Source organism: Terrapene carolina, unplaced genomic scaffold (genome assembly GCF_002925995.2).
Source record: "Terrapene carolina triunguis isolate 2854851 unplaced genomic scaffold, T_m_triunguis-2.0 Scaffold38, whole genome shotgun sequence".
NCBI classification, from domain to species: domain Eukaryota; kingdom Metazoa; phylum Chordata; order Testudines; family Emydidae; genus Terrapene; species Terrapene triunguis.
The window spans coordinates 3,976,072-3,998,489 of NW_020664389.1; the positions used below are offsets into that span (position 1 = coordinate 3,976,072).

At 43.8% G+C, this 22,418-nt stretch overlaps 1 protein-coding gene across 3 annotated transcripts in view; it reads left to right on the forward strand.

Moving 5' to 3' along the window:
- Window positions 1-13,540, forward strand: part of CUNH21orf91 (chromosome unknown C21orf91 homolog) — a 31,732-nt gene extending 18,192 nt beyond the window's left edge. For 2 of the 3 annotated variants that reach the window (XM_024203477.3, XM_024203478.3), the window contains exons 3-5: window positions 4,036-4,569; window positions 11,981-12,043; window positions 12,581-13,540. In XM_024203477.3, coding sequence (XP_024059245.1) covers window positions 4,036-4,569; window positions 11,981-12,043; window positions 12,581-12,741 — 758 coding nt within the window. In that variant the 3' untranslated portion in view covers window positions 12,742-13,540. Of the gene's footprint in view, window positions 1-4,035; window positions 4,590-11,980; window positions 12,044-12,580 lie in introns of those variants that run through there. The other variant, XM_026652505.1, reaches the window with a different exon arrangement.
- Window positions 13,541-22,418: the final 8,878 nt, after the last annotated feature.

A 22,418-nucleotide genomic window follows, 5' to 3' on the forward strand; every position in this document is an offset into this window, starting at 1 on the left:
AAATACAACTGGCCCGGCCCGCCAGGGTGCTTACCCTGGCGAGCCGCGTGCCAAACGTTGTTGACCCCTGAGTTACATGCATGGAACTCCCACTGAAGTTTGTGGGGATAATGACCATATATTCAAGGGCAGAATGTGGCCTTATTTAACAATCTAGAATTCTTAGTGGATCTGTCAAAATTTTAATATACTTCCTTTATAAACTCCGAGTGCTGCTTCTAATTGCAACATGTAGTGCCTCTTTAATTGAGGCATCAGCATTTATTCATGAACCCCCACTCATTTCATTTTTTTAAACATAGCTGTTTAATAGTTTCATTATGCAGAAACATGACCATCAGTTGCCTGCTTTCTGGGTTTGAAAAACCCACTCACTGCTGGGTATAGTTCTTTCCCTAGTGAATGGAGAAAGCCATGCATCACAACTTCTGACTAAGGACCAGGAACTTCTGTACAATTGAAAGGTTTTTTAAAAAAACAAAAACAAAAAACAACACTTTTAGCCCTTATAACTGTCTGCATGTAAACCCATCATAAATCAGTGCAACTGCCTTCCTAAGTCTTCAGACAACTCTAAGTCTCTTGTACTGCTCACACTTTTCCCAAAGTGAAATCAAGACAGAAGGCTGAGGAAAACACTATAGTAGAGGACATCCTCCCCATTGCACCTGCTTTCGGTAGCCAGAGGAGATTGAGGCTCTCAAGTTTATTAGGAACCTCCTAGTGAGAAACTGATATGGAAGATGTGGCCCCCGTGAAGGATTTTTGGGCAATATCCTGGTGTATTCCAAGTAACCTCCCACTTTCCAGTAGTTAAAGGGTGTTGCCCCTGAAGAGCTGGGGACTTCACATTTTGTATATGCTTCTGGATTGCAGACTTATTGCTTCAGCGTCAGTGCAGCAATCAGGACCACCATTTTTTTTTTTAATTAATTTTATTTATTTATTTATTTATTTATTTATTTTGTTTTTTTTTAAAAAAAACACTGGAGCAGAGACTAACCTGAAAGGTAGGGAAATCCTTGGAGCTGTACCAGAAAGAAAGGAAACTGCAGTGCACAGGTCAGATTGGAATATGAAAATGTGGCTCTCAAACTTTTGTACTGGTGACCCCTTTCACATACCAAGCCTCTGAGTGCGCGCCCCCCCCTTATAAATTAAAAACACTTTTTTTTTTTTAATTTAACACCATTATAAATGCTGGAGGCAAAGCAGGGTTTGGGGTGGAGGTTGACAGATCATGACCCCCCATGTAATAACCTCGCAGCCCCCTGAGTGGTCCCAACCCCCAGTTTGAGAACCCCTGAGGTACAGCATGGTCTCTACACCTCTACACACACACACACCATCTCTCTCTCTCTGTTTTTTGGGAAAGAAAATAGCATATGCCCTGGCTTTTTCTGAATGAAGAACTCTGTCCCTATTTGCAGCAGATGTTTGACTGTTCTCATGTTAGCCCTCTTGTGAGGATTTCTGGAGGTCATGGATATAGGTCTGTCACTTAGATATTTGAGCAGTTTTAAGGGATAGCTTTTTCTGGACAGCGTCCAACTCCATTTATGCAACCTAGTCTGTGGCCATCTGTGAGCAAATTGATGGAGTCTGCTGTCTAATCTGGAGTCTTTTGTATGAGATGGAGTCACACTAACTACTTTGCAGAACTGATGTCCTTTCTCAAAAATCCTATGGTTAGTGTGTGTCTGGCAGACTTTTTTCAGCCTTGGTGTGAACCACATGACGTTATTTTGTTTTTAAAGTATTCTCTAAATCAGGGGTCTGCAACGTTCGGCATGCGGTAAGCACCCCGGGCCAATGGGGGCGGTGAGAAGCGGCACGGGCGAGCGATGTGCTGGCCGCGGCTTCTCGCCGCCCCCATTGGCCCGGGACGGCAAACCGCAACCAATGGGGGCCGCGATCGGCCGAACCTGCCGCGTCGGCTTCTCGCCGGCCCCATTGGCCCGGGACGGCGAACCGTGGCCAGTGCAGGCCGCGATCGGCCGAACCTGGCGCGTCAGCAGGTAAATAAAGCTGGCCCGGCCCGCCAGGGTGCTTACCCTGGCGAGCCGCGTGCTGAACGTTGCAGACCCCCGCTCTAAATAGATTTGGGACATCAGTTTGGCGGTGTGGGTTAAAATTCCTTTCATCCATCCTCCCCATCCCCCAAACAACCGTAGTTAAGAAACTAACTTTGTGGGGAAGGGGCCAAGAAATTCATCCTCTATCGACTGACTCTCTTGTTTTGCATGGAAGGAAACAAATGAGTATATTGTTATGTCAGTACTTACTCTTTAAATTGATCATTCCATATTACAGTCACCGTGTATGGATACTAGGCAAAAACTTAATCACTTAGAGACATTGTATACTGAAACTTACATTTATTCTGAACTTAATGATAAAACATTTTCTGTCTTCCCTCCCCCATTTTCTTGCACAAGACCTTCAGGGCATCCTTAGTTACTGCTGCATTGGACTGTTTTTTGTCCATCCAACAAAAGGAACAGACTTCATTGTGCATTCTGCTTCCTATCCAAATCATTAGTAGCTTCTTTTCTGTGCAGCACTGTTGGACAAAGAGAGTCTTAAAATACAGTAACTTGTATAATACTTTCACTTAAAGATACGAGAGACTCTAAGTTTTTATAAACATAAAATAGCAGCAGCATTTCATGCTGAAAAGAGGCGGGGGTGGGGGGTTGTATTGAAAAGATCAATCTCAAAAGTCTGTGGAGGCTTTTAAGCAATGTATTCACTGTAACTTTGACTTACAGATCTTTCTATTCCCTGATGGCTTTAAGATCTAATGGCTTGCAGCAAAGGCTTGTTGCCTCTTGATTTAAGCAGATTTGCTATATTTAAGTTATATTGGAAAGCCCTGAAAAGAAAAATGATTTGCCTTTCTCTGGTTTACACTAGAAATGTGTATACATTTATCACTGCAGTTTGCTTTGAAAGTCTTTTGCAGGTTATCTTTGAAGACTATAGAGTAGATAAACCAGAGCGCAGAAAAAAACAACCTGTCTTCTGCCACATACTAGCCAATGGTAGATATGAAACATGGAGGGTGGAAAGATGTCAGTGAAGAGTTGAGGCAGTATCTTGGTGAGAAGCCCAACCTGCAGCTGCTGGGTAGGGATCTGTCCGTGGACCTTACTTGAAGGTCAGTCTTTCCTGTATCTGGCTAGTAGGGTCTTTTAACCTATGTAGCTCCTGGAAGGTGAGAAATTTTGTTTCTTCTCCACCAGATGCTTCTGGCTGCTGAAAAGAGAAAAGGGAGAGAAGGTCTCCATTGCTTGTCTTTCTCCCTCGCTTTCTGTTCTTTTGGTTCCACTCTCCCCATAAACCGTTTCAACACTACATGCTTTCCTAAGCCACAGTATGAAACTGACACTCTTAAGTTTCAAAATCAGAAATAAAACTAACCTGAGTCTTGTTAATTTAATTCTGCTGCAGCTTGGGAATCTCTAATTGGCAATAGAGGGACTCAGGGTGAAGTCAGTGCATTGTTGTGCACTAGCTTCATGTTTGGAAGGTTATCTTTGAAACTGTAAGGGCTAGAAACTTTTTTTTGAGTAAAAGCTTGGATTCTGCAGAAGTTGATGTAGAGCACTCAGCCTTTCCACTCAGCAAAGATGAACAGGTAATAAGATTTCTCAAGCCTTGTGGTAAAAACTATTTAAAGAAGAGTTTTTTGTAGCTCAAAAGCATGTCTCTTTTACCAACAGAAGTTCGTCCAATAACAGATATTACATCACCCACCTTGTCGCTCCAAAACAAAAACAGTAAGTCTAATACTCTGATACTTAAGTGTTGATGCAGCATATACTTATGGCCTTTTTGTGCTCATTGAAGCCTCAGTTGTCTTCAGATCCATTTACATGGAAAACTGCCAACACATTTTGTATGAGAGTCCTGGAAACAATATATAGAACCACAAATTTAACTTCTAAAATGTAAACATTTGCCTTCTAAGTATTAAAGATATTATGGAATAACACGCAATTTACATAGTCAATGTCATTTCTGTCTTTACAGGGGTACCAAAGTCCAATCTTCTACACACAAGATCATTAAGGGGGCACAGAGACTGCTTTGAAAAATTCCATTTAATAGCAAATCAGGACTGCCCACGATCAAAACTCTCCAAAAGTACCTATGCAGAAGTAAAAAGTATCTTGAGCAAAAAAATTAACAGGATTATACAGTATGCACAAAACAAAGATTTGGATTCTGATTCAGACAGCACAAAAACTTCTCAACACCAGCTTTTTAACTTCAGACATCAGACAGACAGAAAACTGCTTCCACAATTTGACTCCCAAGTACCCAGGTACTCTGCAAAATGGATAGATGGAAGTTCTGGGAGTATCTCAAAGTGTTCACAAAGTATTTTGGAACAAAAAGAATCTACTGATTTCAGACTTGATATGTTGCAAGAAACAGGAGCTACATTCTGTTGCAAGAGTGTTTTATGGTCTAGTTGCAACCAGGCAGCGAAGACAGAAAAAGCTAAAAGTGATTCAGATGCCAATACCCAAAGACAACATCCCCGTTACAGCAGGGACGAATGTAAGTAGAGGGGGAATTAGGTGGGTACACTTCTACTTCTCACTATGGTCTGTATATTCTGTAAAACCATCTGTAGTCTCTGAACTGTTAAGTTCTCCTACATACCAGCTATAAGTGTCTAACATGCTGAAACAGTTATTTTATGTCTATAAAAACTAGCTTTCAGGAGTCTATACAACCAAGCGAATCTTTACGATGTGTTCACTTTATATTTCCATGCTAGTCTTAACCCACCATCACATACCATGTGTCTCCTAAACTCATGTGAGGAGAGTTCTTTGCTTATCCTTCATATTTCAGACATGACAATGCCGCACAATCCTGCCAGTGGAGGTTATTAGCAGATTACTGGCAGTGACTTTATTTCTCATTATTGTTCCTAAAATATGTAATTCAGAGACCAAACTGCCTTGAATGGAAGAATGAATTTGTGGAAACTAGTGAAAACTTTGTATAGAACCAAAATAATGTGCAAAGTAAAATAGTTGAGATTAGTGACACACTCTAAGTATCCCAAAGTACTTAATTATATACTGGTAACGATTATAGGTATATACGGTAGTCCTTATGCACTAAAGCTTTCAAACACCCTTGGACTTTGGAACCTGTCTTATTGAAAGGCATATTGACTAGGAGAGTGAAGTTAACTCCCAGCATAAGATCTATAACTCTCATATGCATGGGAAGTAATCTGCTTGTGTGAACTTACCACTCTATATAGTATAACATTACACTATGGCCAATAGTGGGAAAGAGTATTTTATTCCGGAGGGAAGGCACTTTATTTAAAAGGGGTCTCTGACTAAAGCCTTTTAATCAACTGCAGTATAATTCTTGTAGTGTAGAGAAATGCTAATTTATGCTTCTGATTGATCTAGTCCAGGGGTCGGCAACGTTTGGCACGCGGCTCGCCAGGGTAAGCACGCTGGCGGGCCGGGCCAGTTTTATTTACCTGCTGACGCGGCAGGTTCGGCCGATCGCGGCCCCCACTGGCCGCGGTTCGCCGTCCCGGGCCAATGGGGGCGGCGGGAAGCGGCGCGGGCGAGCGATGTGCTGGCTGTGGCTTCTCGCCGCCCCCATTGGCCCGAGACGGCGAACCGCGGCCAGTGGGGGCCGCGATCGGCCGAACCTGCCGCGTCAGCGGGTAAATAAAACTGGCCCGGCCCGCCAGGGTGCTTACCCTGGTGAGCCGCGTGTCAAACGTTGCCGACCCCTGATCTAGTCAAATTAGAGGTGAACAGCAAGAACTCTATGGATGTAGTATTCTGGTCGAGTGGTACATACACAGCGTGACCATACAGTATAATATGAATGCCTCAGGTTTTCTCTCTTGATGGTGCTCCGTATACTATGCAATATCAGCAAATAATATAATTCAGGTGCCTAAATAAGGCTGTTAATGTTGGCATATTGCTCAGTATCACTTCAGGTTTGTGTAACTATATAGAAATCTTCCATTGCATTGATGTGGAAGAAACCTGAGCATTCTCACTTTCTAGCAGAAGGGGGCCTTGTGAATGGCTGCTTATAGGATAGGGAGAGAAATAGTGAGTCCAGAATGGTCAGGTGAAAGCTTTATGCAGCTTTAAGTTAATGCTTATGGCTAGGGCTCTGTGTTTGTCACGGAGGTCATGGATTCTGTGACTTCTGCAGTGGCCAGTGTGGGTGACCCCACTCCTTGCCAGAGGGTGTTGTGAAGGCCAATACTATAACGGGGTTCAAAAGGGAGCTAGATAGATTCATGGATGATAGGTCCATCAATGGCTATTACCAGGATAGGCAGGAATGGTGTCCCTAGCCTCAGTTTCCCAGAAGCTGGGATTGGGTGACAGGGCATGGATCACTGGATGATAAGCTGTCTGTTCATTCCCTTTGGGGCACCTGCCATTGGCCACTGTCAGAGGACAGGATACTGGGCTTGATGGACCTTTGGTCTGACCCAGTATGGCTGTTCTTATGACTAAATAAGTCATGGATAGGTCACCAGCCATGAATTTTTGTCCATGACTTTTACTAAAAATACCCATGACTAAATCGTAGCCTTACTTATGGTGAATGTAGGTCATTGCTGCCATCCAACACTTGTCACTGCTAATTGTCCTTTCCACATCCATTTAAACAATCTGAAGTGTCTGAAAGTACGCTTGGGAATGAACTGAAGAAAATGTCCTTTGAAAAATGGAGTTTTGCTTCCTAAAAATGAGTCTTATTTTTCACTTACTCTGTGATTTTTCCCATGTCACTTGAATTCTAAAATTAAGATGTATGGAGAGTTGTTCCTGTCTATGCTGCCATAGGTGACTAAGCTGACCCTGAAGGCATTACAAGCACAGGAAAACAAAAAGAGGGAAGGGATAGTTCAGAGGCCCCTAATGCATGGAAGGCTGGATATAGATCCCTCTGGTATCTATTGATGCTGCTTCTTCAGCCTAAGTAGAACATATTTGTGGGGGATTCACTGGGAAGCAGTACAAGGCATGATTTCCCCGGTCAGAGTACTGCTTCCATTGAGAACAAGGAACAGTATTTGGTCCTTGAGATAATTTGGAGGTTCTGCCTGTACCACTTCTGAATTGCAGATTTTATGAAATTGCAGCATGAGATTAATGTCATGGTAAAAGTGTGTGTGCATGCATGTGTGTACCTATCTCCACCATGAGTTAACATGAGGGGAAGCTGTTGCAGGGGTGAACAAGGGGATGGATCCTGCTTGCCTGATGTGACACAGTTGATTACCCTCCCTGTCCCTCCCCCCCAATGGAAGAGTGAGCTAGAGAGGGACATTGAACTTGGGACATTCTGGTGTTTTCTGAGTGATCAGTATTCCTTGCTTTCTCTCTTCAGGAAAGAGCAGTGATGCTAGAATCAGTGCAAGCCTGTCTACTAGTATGTGTTAAGCATTCATAATCACCACATTGCCCCTGAGAGAGTTGAACTGTAAACCAAAATCTTCACACCTTTTGCATGGGTTGTGGGACAAGGCATATCTAAACAGAATCTGAAGGGTCAGTACTATGCCCAGAGGGACTAGGCAGCTGGATAGCAGCAGGGCCGGCTCTGGCTTTTTTGCCGCCCGGCGGCCGGGGGGAGGGCGCCGGGAGGGAGGGCAGCCGGAGCCCCGGGGCGAGGGTGGCGAGCCCCGGCTGGGGCTCGGCTCTCCCCCCGGCGGCCAGAGCGCCGGGGGCAGGGCGGCGAGAGGGCGGCGAGCCCCGGCTGGGGCTCGGCTCTCCCCCAGGCGGCCAGAGCGCAGGGCGGCGAGCCCCGGTAGGGGGGAGGGCGCGGGGGGGGAGGGCGGCCAGAGCGCCGGGGGGAGGGCGGCGAGCCCGGCTGTGGCCCCGCTCTCCCCGGCGGCTGGAGCGCCGCGCCGCCCCCCTCCAGGTGCCGCCCCAAGCACCAGCTTGGTTGCCTGGAGCCGGCCCTGGATAGCAGGTTCCAACACTCAGTGGGTACCAAGTTCATCTGTGTCCTGAGAGGGTGCCTCCAGACCGTGAGATTGGGGCAGTGGCTGGATTCTGTTCCGGCTTTGGGAGCTGGAAACACCGCCAGATACCAGAGTCTCAGAAGTTTGGATTGCTCGCTAGGACTGCTGGAAGGGGATGCTTGCTAGGATCTGATATACTGACTGCTCTTTTGAGGACTAATGAAATAGTGGGGAGCGTTTTTGGCTATTGGGAAGGTGTGGTGAAAAGAGATTAGCTAAATGTGTGGAAGAGAACTGAAGAAACAAAAGGGAGAGGACAGAGGTAGAATTCAAAATGGAAGGAGGGGGGACAGATAAGTGTGTCTTCATATCAAGGTCTGGCTGTAAGGGGAGATGGTATCTGTTTCTTTGGGCTACTGCTCTCAAAGAAATCCAAACAAAACCTTCCCCTTAAAACTGAAAGTATTCTTCACAGTATTAAATATGAATAAATTAAGTGCCATGTTCATGAAGTTCTAAATTTCAGACATGGATTCCAGTATATAATCCTAACTGTTGCAGTGTGTCATATTGCCGATATCTAATGAAGCAACAAATCTCAAAGCAGGCAATAATCTATTTGACCCACCTGTGTTTTGGAATCCTGATTCACTTAATACCAAATTGACAATTTACAGCAAATAAGGAATTATGTAAAGCTTGACCTGGCCTGTGGGTTAGTCTGGCTGAAGTTAGTCATCCTGAGATTTACATGTCTGACCTCCTACTGCTGAAACAAAACCAAAGGTATGAAGCAGTTCTTGTGTTAAAAATAGCTTACTTCCTGATGGCTCTGTGTAGCAGGAGGCTTAAAAGGGCTTTAAACTGTAAGAAAATTAATACTAAAAGATCTAATTTTCCATTTGCAACAAAATTTCCATACTCACAATTTACTGTTGGTTTGTAAGTCACCAGTTGTTCTGAGATTGCATATTGATTGTGTCTTTTATATATATATCTATATCTATAGATATATATACTCATAGAGCTGGAAGGGACCTTGAAGGGCCATTGAGTCCAGTCCCCTGCCTTCACTAGCAGGACCAAGTACTGTCCCTGACAGTGTGGGTTTTCTGTGTTTGTTTTTTTCCCCCCCCAGGTCCCTAAATGGGCCCCCTCAAGGCATTGAACTCATAACCCTGGGTTTAGCAGGCCAATGCTCAAACCACTGAGCTATCCCTCCCCTGTGTCACTTTAGTGGATATTAATGTAATTAAATCTAAACGTTTTGTTTAAAAAAAAAAAAGTCTGTCAAAATTGAAGTATGCTAGTCTAAGAGCGTCACCTGCCTTTCTAGTAGCAATATAGCTAAGTCTGTCAGCACTCCTACTACAGATTTCTTTTGTGTGGATTTATAAATGCAGGTTGCTTGGCCAGTATGTTTGTTTTGACTATTTCAGATATGGATTGCATTAGAATACTGTCACTCTCAACTAACTTATCTCCTAGTTTTTTCTGCAGTATGACATGTTTGTTATGGACGTTATTGGGCTATTACAGACGGGGCTCGAAAATGTTAACAAAACTTACAAGCCATTGGACTCCAGTTGCTAGGGTAGAGACAAAAATGGGGAGGTGGGAGGGGTTGTTGAAATACCACTAGCAAGGTCCATGTGAGAAGCCTGTCACCAGCTACTTGGAAAGAGTTGATTTCTATAACATTGCTATACCTCGAGTCTGTTTAAGGAGTCTCTTGTCTGCTTCTGGCTAGTAGGTTTCTTAAAATTATTCCTGGGGGAATTCTGTGCCAAAAAATTAAAAATTCTACGCACAATGTTTTAAAATTCTGAATATTTTATTTGTCAAATATAATATAATAATCAGTTTCAATTATTTTGGTAGTTTATTTCAAAATACCTGTCAGCAAGTATGTCAATAACAATACAGAAGACAAAAAAGATTCAAGATTTTTTTTTGACAACTAGATTTCTTACTAAGCATATTACTCAAAGTTGTTAATTCATTTAAACTACAATACAGAAACATACTTCCCACAGTGCAAAGACTTGGGGGAGTCAGGGGTAACATAGGAGTTGAAAGAGAGGGAAGTAATTGCTGGAAGGAGCCAGAGAGTGAACCTGGAGGAGGGGGAGTTGGGTGTGGATGGGAGAAGTATAGAACAGTGTTTTTTTTCAGGGGGGAGAGGATTTAGGGACCCTCCACGATGCAGACCTATTTGACCCCCTAGCCTCTTCCATTCAGTCAGGCACATCTGACCCTGTCCCTGTTGGTCCCTGCACCCCCCACCCCTGTTCAGCTTCTGGCTCAATGTCACCCCATTACCTCTGTGACTCCCTCCCCCCATTAGCCCTTCTAAACCCCAGTCTGTGTGCCCCACACACACACCAGCAACCCTCTTATGATGCATAACAGTCTCTTCTCAGGCAAATTAAATTCAGCCATGGTTGATTTTAACTTGACTTTACTTCAAACAAGTGCCAGAAATTTTTTTAATCTTCTGAACAAGAACTTAGGTGTAAATGGGTGCAGTGTGGTGGTAGGTCTGCAGTAAGCAACTCTGGTGTAGCTGCTCATGGCTATGCCAAGCTGCAGCACAGCAGAAACTTACTAAGATCTTCAAGTTTCTGCTGCTGCTATGCAGCACCCTATGGGCATCTGTGCTAATGACAAGGTTTGTCACTTCCACTCTGCTGCCTCTGAAATCTGAGCAGCAGCAGCAGCAGACCCTACCCAGCCTGCCCTGCACTTGTGACAACATAAAACACTTTCTTGTGAGGTGTTTGTTTTGTTTTGTTTTTTTTCCAGACACATACTAAGCTTTGGCCTCACTCTCCTTCCATTGACTTCAGTTGAAGCAGAGTTTGGCACCACTGAACACTTTTGAAAACCCTTCCCTTTATTTGTAATGCCCTCTCTCTGGGGGCAGTCAAGCTGCATAGGGAAGAAGAGACATGGAAAAAATAATCATGGAACTGGCAGTTGAAAAGCAAGCTCGGTAGAAAATAGGAAACTGACAGCCTTCTGGAACTTCAGAGGGCTCTACGGTAGTAGAGGGTTTGTCTTGGGTGCTTGTGGGATTTGGGCAAGAGAAAGAAATACATGACTTTGTTCTGAGTTCCTGAAGGTTTGAAAAACGTTACCATTGGGCTATTTGTGTACATCGTAGGCCAGCATGGTTCTTGACAGATGCTTTCTACCTTGAAGGAGTCATGGCCAGAGGTAGTTTCTTTAGGGTCACAAACTTCATAGCACTTCCTATTCATGCTCACCATCTAATTGTGGAGGCCCCTAAAAATATGAAAATTATGTTTTTCTAAGTGTGGGGAGAGTCAATGTGATCATGTAGTTAAAAACTGCATATCCATTCTTGCAGCTTTAATTCTGGCACTTCATAACATTGAATGTTTGATTGTTCAACTTTTAACATTGAACTAAGTCAGGGGTCGGCAAGGTTTGGCACGCGGCTTGCCAGGGTAAGCACCCTGGCGGGCCGGGCCAGTTTATTTACCGGCTGACGCGGCGGGTTCGGCCGATCGCGGCCCCCATTTGCCGCGGTTCGCCGACCCGGGCCAATGGGGGCGGCGAGAAGCAGCGCAGGCGAGGGATGTGCTGGCCGCGGCTTCCCGCCATCCCCATTGGCCCGGAACGGCGAACCGCGGCGAGTGGGGGCCGCAATCGGCCGAACCCGCCGCGTCAGCAGGTAAATAAACTGGCCTGGCCCGCCAGGGTGCTTACCCTGGCAAGCCGCGTGCCAAACCTTGCCGACCCCTAAACTAAGTGTTTTTATATGAAATAGATGTTTGTCTTAATAGTGCAATTATCATGCTAGAACAATCTCAAACATGACAAGTTGCTGCTAATCAACATTAACACAGCTATTAACAATTAAGGGTACAAATAAAATGTCTTGAGGCATCGGAAACTTCATAGATGCTTTTTTGTTATCCCTTGTTTTGGTGGTGGTGGTGATGGATTTTGTTCATGTTGCAGTGAATATGATGACTCCTGAAGAGGTAGAGCAACTGAATGAAAAACTCCTCAAGCAAATCCAGGGTGAGAGATCATTTTTAAATACTTACTGATTTTTTTTTTTATAGTGCACAAAATGTCATTTGAAATGAAACTCTAGGTTTGCTTAACTGATAAAGTTTTGAAATCTACATAAGCTTGAATTCCAGAGCAGAGAAAGGAAAGACACTTTTACATTTTATAATGCACTTACCCCTTGATAAAAGCTTACAACTCCTAGAAGATGTGCTACTTTGTTTACTTTTAAGGTATTTGTGCAAGAGTTTAAACTATAGTTTAAAGTAACAAGCTTATCTAGCTTAACTTTAAATAAAATTGCAAATACATTACATGGGATTATTTAACAAATGCAAGTGTTTAGATGTTAAAATCTACTAGGGCATTGTATACCAAGGAGTATTTTAGCTAAAAATATTTGAATGTTTTCCCAGTTCACATGCTCTCCATTGTGCACCTGTAAAATATCACACTGCATATTCCAAAACCAAGTTTAACACTATATTTTCAGGTAATGGCTTTTAAATCTGACTGTCCCTTTAAATTAAACTAACTTTCTTACAGATGTTTTTGAAGAGCTGACTCGGGAAGTGCAAGAAAAGGATTCTTTGGCCTCAGAACTCAACGTCCGCCACATTGCTATTGAGCAGCTGCTTAAGAACTGTTCCAAATTGCCGTGTCTACAGGTGGGAAGAGCAGGAATGAAATCGAATGTCCCCATATAAATGGGATGAGATCTTACTAGTATTAACTTTCCTTAACAGTTCCATTAAATAAAGCTGCCCAGACCTTCTAGGAGCTTTTGGGGAAATGATGGGGGGAAAAAAATTCTTCAAACTTAAATAAAACAAATTGTATGCAACAGCTTTTGGATTCTAACAAATGCAAGTGTTTAGATGTTAAAATCTACTGGGGTTTTTTTTGTTCACTCTGGATGTAGTTTTTCACGCACAATTGGCAGTGTCCCCTGAAGCAGGTGTCATGTCTTAGTGATACAGAAATATTTGTTCAATAACCAAGAATGACCTAATGCCCGATCAAACAACATCCAACCAAGAGAGCTTTACAAGGAGAGCAGTATTCATGAAATTCCTTATTTATTATGAGCAATATTTTATTACTGAAATTTTATACTGAACAAAAGTTACTATTTTAGGTACTTTTTCAAATCTCTTTATAAAAAGTTTGAATGATTCTGTGTAACATTTATGCCTTGTGTATGGTTATCTTTCATGATGCAGATGTTTAAAAAAAAACCTGTTTTCTAAAAAGACAGATTTATTTCCCATTAAACAAATTGTGATGGTGTATCACTTTTTAGCAACTTTATAATTCAAGAAGGTGATTTCATCAGGCATGGATTGTATCTTTTGGTAGAATAAACTTAAGCACAGCACCTCTTTTTTGAAATTCCATATTATGGTTTTAGTGTATGGAGTTGGTTTTGTATGTGTGAAATATTTTTCAATGCTTAATAAAAGTATATGGCTTCAAAGAAACTAAATAAACCTGTAATACCTCTAACTGTCTCAATACTAGTGTTTTAAATAGAATAGGAATTGAAGAGACTTAGTTGTAGTATATCTGTGTATCTTAAGCCTGGTAGAGAGGAACTAGTGCTGGAAGCACCAATAATATTGTGCTTACCAATATTAAAAAGGCAGTCTCTCCTCTTTACCTAAATTTTACATATTAGATCCCTTCTTCTGAGACATGTAAACATGTAGTGGTTTGTTTTGTTTTTTTGCAGTAGCAACAGAATGAGCAAAAGTTACTAGTAAATGCTGTTCCCAGAGCTGAAATAAATGAAACTGATGCGCACACACACACACTTAAGATGGCATGGTGCTGGCTTTCATAGTCAGAAGTAATCTACTGGGGTGGAGGAAAGAGGTGGGAAAAATGATACTTGTCAGAACAAACTCGAGGGCAATATTGTTTCCTAGGGTTTGAATACTAATGTGACTATCACATGTAGTTCAGATGCAGAAAGTGAACAACTGCAAAATTTGAGCACCACACATTAGGAACTTATGAATTGTTTAGTGTCACTGGGGTATTTTGTGATTGCAGGGAGGAAGATCTGTAATATCAAATGGCTTGCATGCAAAATGAGGCCTAGAATTACAGTGGTGCATTAGCTAATCTATGAGTATTTAAACTACCAGAGAACATGGCTTCTCTGTAGGCAAGACCACCTTTAAACCTCCCTAATGTAATATCAAGATAACTATAAACATGAATAGGATGTTCAGCAAGGGGATTTTTTGGTAGTGTATTGATAAAGGTCTCATTATTTAACTTGATTACATTTTGGAATATTTACCCTTTTAGAGCAGACTAAATTCAACAGTTTATCCTATGCCTTCATCTAAATCAGGGGTCGGCAACGTTCGGCACCCTGGCGGGCCGGGCCAGTTTATTTACCTGCTGACGCGGCAGGTTCGGCCGATCGCGGCCCCCACTGGCCGTGGTTCGCCGCCCTGGGCCAATGGGGGTGGCGGGAAGCCGTGGCCAGCACATCCATTGGCCCGGGACGGCGAACCGCGGCCAGTGGGGGCCGCGATCGGCCGAACCTGTCGCGTCAGCAGGTAAATAAACTGGCCCGGCCCGCCAGGGTGCTTACCCTGGTGAGCCGTGTGCCGAACGTTGCCGACCCCTGATCTAAATCAAAGCAGTAGCTTTGCTGTTAGATTTTTATGTAGACTTGGGATCAGCAGCCTTTGGCACACGGCCTGCCAGGATAAGCCTTCAGGCGGGCCGGGCCGCTTTGTTTACCTGCTGCATCTGCAGGTTCAGCCAATCGCGAGTGTTAGACTGCAGATTAAAAAAGCTGCTTGGCTTCTCAAGCAGACAACTTTTCTCTCTCTCAAGTACACAAGTAGCACATAGATCTCAGAAGGAGCAATAGCCTACTTTCATAGTGGCAATTAACTCCTCTCAAATCTTCTCCATCTAGCTGGTGAAATATTTCAGACTGGTCAGTCTACATCAGGGATCGGCAACCTTTGGCACGCATCCTGCCAGGGTAAACCCCCTGGCAGGCCAGGCTGATTTATTTACCAGCTGCGTCCACAGGTTCGGCCGATCGTGGCTCCCACTGGCCGCGATTCGCTGCTCCAGGCAAATGGGAGCTGCAGGAAGCGGTGGCCAGCACATCCCTCGGCCCATGCAGGCTGCATGCCAAAAGTTGGGAACTTAACATCTTGCTCCTGACCAATATCACCTTTGTGGATTTCACCAATGAACTGGAGACCTTTCACAAAACTAATGGTCCTGCAGCCTCATCAATCACAGTACTATAGAAAATATCTAACAAACTCTCCCTAAAAAGGCAATTTTAGATTAAGGCTATGCCAAAGAACCCACTCCTGACAAAATCCTGGTAGAAAGGAGAGATCAATCTGTATTTTACCTTAAACAAGATGATTGGAGTCCAGGGGTATGGGTAGGCAACTTCCTCCTATAGAAGCTGAAACTAAAAATCCACAGATAAAATACACTTACTATGTCGTAATGCTCAAAAATACATACAACAAAGGAGGTCATTAATAATTCCATATTTTTTATTCAGAATTATACAAAGCAGATGCCCTTCCCCACGCAAAACACACAGCCCATATGGAAGTCTTTAATGAATTCCTTGATGAGGCTGTGTATCTTGGCCACCCATCAACAGTATAAGTTACAGGCTCATTTCACTGATAAATGGTGATGTAAAGATTCTTGTTGCAGGTTGTTATATACCTAAACCAGGACAGCTTTATTAAATCAATCCAACTGCAATATCATACCACTCAGAGGAACATCTGGTAGCATAATTGCTAGGTCCTAGAGCCTCAAAGGTATTTAGGCACTGAATGCCCATTGATTTCAATGGGAGTTAGGTGCCTTACTATCTCTGAGCATTTGGGCCTAGCTGCCTCCATCCATGTGGAGATATACCTATCTCATAGAACCGGAAGGGACCCCCCAAAAGGTCATCAAGTCCATCCCCCTGCCTTCACTAGCAGGACCAAGTACTGATTTTTGCCCCAGATCCCTAAGTGGCACTCACAACCCTGGGTTTAGCAGGCTAATGCCAAACCACTGAGCTATCGCTCCCCCCCTCGCTATAGCTGCTGAAATAGTCTTCAGTAGAGTTGCTTTGGATGAGCTTGTTAATGTAGTAAAACTAAATGGAATGCAGTATTGTGTATATATAGCTAATTAATAACAGGACAAAAACCACACCCTTTACTGCTCTCCAACTATACTGCAAATATTCAGATCCATCATTGGCTCCGCTCAGAATTCAGCCTGGAAGTACTTGCACTCTCTGAAGTGCCAGGACTTCTCAAACTTAGTAGAATGTTATACTGTTTATTTCCTCTAGGTGGGCAGCTATGCTGTATGAGGTTCTAATGTAGCCCCCAGAGTTAATACAGATGTCATGAGCCAAACAAAGAACTGGCAATAAGTTTCACACAAACACACCCTATGGGCAATGAGAGGTTAAAGAAGTGAACTTCAACCAACAATTATGTCTCACTCACTAAAAAAAAATTATCTTTAGACTGCAGTGGTCACCCCCAAAGACTTTACAAAAAATCAAAGCTGCCTTGTGATGTATCCTTCAAAAACTACCACACTGATCATTAATATTCTTGTGTAATGTATGTATGAAATGCATATTAAGAGTTATGAACATAATTTCCATGTATAACTACAATGTGTTTCTCAAAGACAAAGCACAAACTGACAGCTCTAGCCAGCTGTCATCAAAACTGGCACTCATCTGTCAAGTGGCCATTGTTTGGCAACAAAGGGGGATAGGAACACATCGATCGGCATTTTCTTCTTTGGGCATGTCTACGCTGCACTGACGCAGCTGTGCCGCTGTAATGCTTTAGTGATGGGCTGGGGAGCACAGCTGAGATTGCAGAAAGACCAGGGGCTGTGTTTGGAGAAGGAGTCCTCTCTGCATATCAACGTGCTGGTGCTTGGAGCCATTCAGGTCTATATCAGGGGCTTAGTTGTTCACATATTTACTGCCAATACCACTACAACGTATCGTGAACAAGCAAGGAGCAGCACACTCCAGGATGCTCTGCCAAGCTGCGATCAGGTTGTGACAGTTTTGCATTGAGGAGAGTATCACTCTTATAGCCAACCACTTGCTCGGGATTCAGAATCTAAGTTCCCACTAAGCTGTGTGGCCATGCAGCTGCCTATTAAGCCCTGCACAGGGCTCAGGGCTGCAGCAGGGAGAGGCGCCCCTCCCCTGGCCCCGATCTGCTGCGGCGAGAGGGCAGTAGAGAGTCCTCTCTCCCCACTGCAGGCCCAGGACTCCTTATCCTTGGCCCCACCCCCAAAGCCCATCGCCCCCCCGCACTCTAACCCTCTGCCCCGGCCCTACGCCCCTTCCCGCACTCGGAACCCCTCGGCCCCACCCCCACATGAATTTTGTTATGTGCACCAATATGGAGGTGACGTGTCACACATCACCTCCATATTGGTGCACATAAAATGCATTCTGCACATGGACATAAAAAGTTAGAGGGAACACTGTTCAGAATCTCCTCACCGACCATCTCAGCAGGAATTTTTCACTGAGTCACAAATGGCCTCTAAAGACAAGCATGCTCTGGGCTATCTCCACAATCTGGGGGAATTCCAAAGATAGACTTCTTTGCTACAAGGAACAACAGGAAATGCCACCTGTTCTGCTCTTCATTGAGCCTCGGTCCAAGCTCCCTTTCTGATGCCTTCCATCTCAGCTGGCAACCGGCTCTCTTCTACACCTTTCCCCTGATCCCAATCATCCCACAGGTCATTCTGAAGATGAAGGCAGATTGGGCCAAGCTCATCCTCATTGCCCCAGTGTGCCCCAGTGCTGGTTCTTTGACCTTTTGCACTGTTAATTCAGCCTCCCATGCCACTTCCTCTCCATCCCAACCTACTCACTCAGAATCACGGCCACACCTTGCACCCTGCGCTCAGTTCTCTGCATCTCATGGCATGGCTTCTGCATGGCTGAATGAGGAGGAAGAGCAGTATTCGGTGGCTGTTCAGCAGGTTCTACTTAACAGCAGAAAGCCCTCTATCAGGCTGGCCTATTCAGCAAAATAGAAATGGTTTTCCATGCCGTCACTTCTCCTGCAGAATTCAACCGATGCTGGTTTCCATCCAGGACATCATGGAGTGCCTTCTGCACCTTCAGTTGTAGTTACTTAGTTCATTGAAAGTGCATCTGGCAGCAATATTGGCATTTCATCATCCTAGTTAGGGAAGATCAGTCTTCTCCAATCCATGGTGGTAAGATTCTTAAAAAGGCTTCTTCATCTACAGCCTCCGGTCCAAGAGCAGGTTCCTCTGTGGGACCTTAACATGGTCCTAGCAGCACTGATTGGATACCCCCAGCATCTTGTCCCTTTCTGCTCATGTCAGAAAACTGCTTTCCTGGTGACAATAATGTCCACAAGGAGAGTGTGAGAGTTGCATGGTCCAATGGCAGGGCTTCCTTATATGCAATACTACAGAGACAAGGTGACTTTACGACCATAGCCAAAATTTTTGTCTAAAGTGCTTTCTCAGTTTTATTTGAAATAAGGGATATACTTACTTGTATTCTTTCCTAGGCCACATTCATCTCCGGAGGAGCAGCGTGTCCACACATTAGACATCAGGTGATGTCTAGCCTTCTATCTGGACAGGACTAAACAATTTAGTGTTTTGCCTCGCCTGTTTGAGTCATATGCAGATTGTACGAAGGTCCAAGTGGTCTCTTCACAGGGTGAATAACATCCTATATCAAGATTGCATATGAAATAGCTTCTGCTATGCCCCCTCAGCGGGGGTGAGCTCATTCAACGAGAGCACAAGCAACGTCAATAGCATTCTGTGATGTTTTCATATCGGACATTTGCAGGCTGCCATGTGATCTTCAATACATACATTTATGAATCATTATGCCATTACCATATCTTCCAGGGTGTATGCAGCCTTCAGAAGGACAGTCCTCCAATCCTTGCTTAGGTAGACTCCGAGCCCCAGCTCTTGGGGAGATGGGTACTGCTTGCGAGTTACCTAAGTGGAATACATGGCTGCATCTACTTGAAGAAGAAGAAACGGTTACTTACTGTGATCCAGATGTGTATTCCACAATTCACCCTCCATTCTCTCTGAATCGAAGTCACAACTTTGAGCATTTAGTGTGAAAGAACTGAGAGTGGTTGGAAGGGCAGTGCCACCATCTCATATAGCCTGGGGAGGGGCTACGATCATGAGACATGAGTGCTGCCCCTCTATGATTCCTGCAAGGCAAAATTCTCTGGCTCCAATGCACTGGGCGCACATGTGCCTAAATGGAATACGCAGCTGCATCTACTCATGTGAGAAAAATCTACATCCCTGAGCGACATAGTTATACTGACCTAACGCCCTGTGTGGACAGTGCTATGTCAGCAGGAGAGCTTCTCCTACCGATATAGCTACTGTCTCTCCGGGAGGTGATTCAACTACACCGCTGGCTCCGGTGCACATACACCTAAGAGGAATACATATCTGGATCACAACTCAAAGAACCACATGGGTCATAAGTAATAATTACTTAGCAAACAACAACATGGAACCTCTTTCACCACCAGACTCCATGTCTCCGTCCTCACCGCTGGGATGAACTTTATCTGGGGTAACCCTCAGGAAAATGCATTTCAAAGGGTGACTGGACTATAAAAATGAGGAGCAAAAATACCCCAACCTCTCTTTTTCACCTAAAATAACCAAAGAAACCAGTCCTTTGACTTTGTGGGGGAAGAGCCTGACCTGAGAATATGGCCGGCCATGTTGCTGGGAATATGTGGTAAGGATTTTACCTTGAAGCAAGTCTAACTTGTTAAATTTTAGCTACTAGGAAGTTGTGTATCTATTTTTCATGTGGACATTTCTGACTTGAATATGTTATACTTATACTCATTTAAAATCTCTCTTTGTTGTTAAATAAACTTGTTTTATTTTTAATCTAAAGTAACCCAATGTTGGGTTTAAACTGAACTGTTTGGTTACTCCAGCTGAAGTAAAAAACTGTTGAATATTGACCCTTCAGAGGGCCAACGGACCTTTACTGTCTGAACTGCCCAGGAGGGGGATGGACAGTGCAGAACACATGTTTTGGGGAATGTCTGGGCCTGGGAGTGTGTTGGGGGTCACTATGCAAGTAGTAACCAAGGCTGCAGGAAGCCAGAGTGTGGCTGGTGTTTGCTGACAGGCTGCTGGGTCAGAACTGTTGGATCAGGGCTGCAGCTATACACAGACACTCAGGGTGACCTGCAGGCTGTTAGCTTGGGAGCTACAACAGCAAAGCATTGTGAGGCACCCAAAGTTGCAGGGCAGCCCTTCACTGATCTGGATTGCGCCCTGGAATGTGACAAACATTTCCAAATTATATATTTTTTTTCCAGGGGTAGAACTTTGTTTTATGTTTATTCCTAAACATACTAAGGGTTTGATACATCTGGTGCTTGCTGTTTACTTGCACCCTTAGCTGGAGGGGGAAAAAATGTAGGGAATTCCAGGCTTAAAAAACCTGATAACATTTGCATAGTTAGCTACTCAGAAGTTAGGAAATGCTACCAGTGAGGTTCCACGTGCAACATTTAACCCTGTCCCCTCATACATCTGTATGATGTGTAATGTCACTGGCTCAAGGCCCCTGTCCATAAGCCTGGAACATTATATACCACCTGCTGCCCTTGAAAGGAACACTTCCCCATACAAGCACCGAGGCCATTGTACAAACAAAGCAAATGTTATTGGGGAGGAAGGGGCACAGAATAAGCTTGGGGAAACCAATGAAACCTTTCCCTCCTTCCCCATGGTGTCTAGACAACAGTTTTAAACTCAGTCCTCCGCTCACGTTGTAAGTGTCCAATAAAGCAATATGTTTCTGAAATAGCCACTTTCCTCCTCTGTTGCAACGCCACTCGCTATTTGTTTTCCAGCATTAGGAGACTCCAGACAGATCCATCTCTAGCCCCAAACAGAAGTGCTGCCTGGTCCTAGCCCAACTGAAGTGATTACAGCTATGATTGCTGGGTATAGGACCCTCACGAGAGCTCAGCTGCTACCCTCTGCAGATTCAGCAAAAACTGCCTCTTCACTATTACCCACCTCATGTTCATAAAAACACCTCTGTGCACCCTTTGGGCAGAGAGCAGTGACATATGGGATCAAATCTTTACAACTAAGAATACACTCCTATCACAAAGCAGGAACAAACCCACTACTACCCAACCATACCAGATTGTAGTTTTGGTCAAGGTGACCCCTCTCCCCCTGCACAGTTGATGCAGGTCTCATGCCCTTTCATTACACAACAGGGATAATAATGTTCTATTCCCCTAAACTTAAAAAATTCACAGAATTTTGACCAAAATGCCCCAAATTGTCACATATCAGAAATGCAAATGAGGCCTGGCCCATTCAATCATTTCCCCTTGCTCACCAACAGATGTCAGCAGAGAGCCCCTTCACCTATGTAGTCTATCCATCTGGAGCTCTCAAGCAGCTGTGGGCCACACTTCTCCCTGTTCACCAACAGTTGTCAATAGTAAGCTCCCTGCTGTCTAAGGAGCTTCAGGCCACAAAATTTGCAATGAGACTTAACTAAAAAGGGAAGGCAGTGCTGCGGATTGGTGAGAGAATGTATATTAGTTCATAGTTGAAGGTACTATATAGCCTAATGTGAAATTACTTTAAAAAGCTATCAGCAGGGATACACTGGACTATTATAATGAAAACTGTGTAAATATACTAGAATAAAAATTGCAAGATGTCACTCATGCCTCTCAGGTTGTAGAAAAATGATGACGCTTCATCTGCAATAGTATGTGATCTTATCATTAAAGGCAATGTCCTCAGTTCATAGACACAAAAGGAAGAGTTAGTGTAGTGTATGATCTTAACTTTTACATTTGCTGACTTTTAAGTGTTTAACCATGCAGGCTTAAAGCTCTTGTACCATTTTTTTTTTTTTTTTTTGAACAAAAGAAGGTTTTAAAGGAATAATAGTTCATTGTTGCTGTTATTTTAAAAGGTGGGGTGGAATGCTGGAAGAAGGCCCCATGGACACAGATTAGCAAGCAGAGGCAGGTGATGCTATAAAGGTACATGATAAGTTTTGGAGCCATCTGCTAAATTTGTATTGGTTATGGGTTCTGTAATTTAACACATGGCTCTTACCAACACATTTGTGTGAGTGGAGGTGTGTGTGCCTATATATTAACAATGTGAGATATATGTGCAAGCATGCTTGAAAATACAGCTGGTGTACCGCTACAGTTGGTGACGATCTCTTTCAAACCCCTCTTTATTAAATGACGTACTCTATTGGAAAATATTTAAATAGTTGCCACTCCCCTCC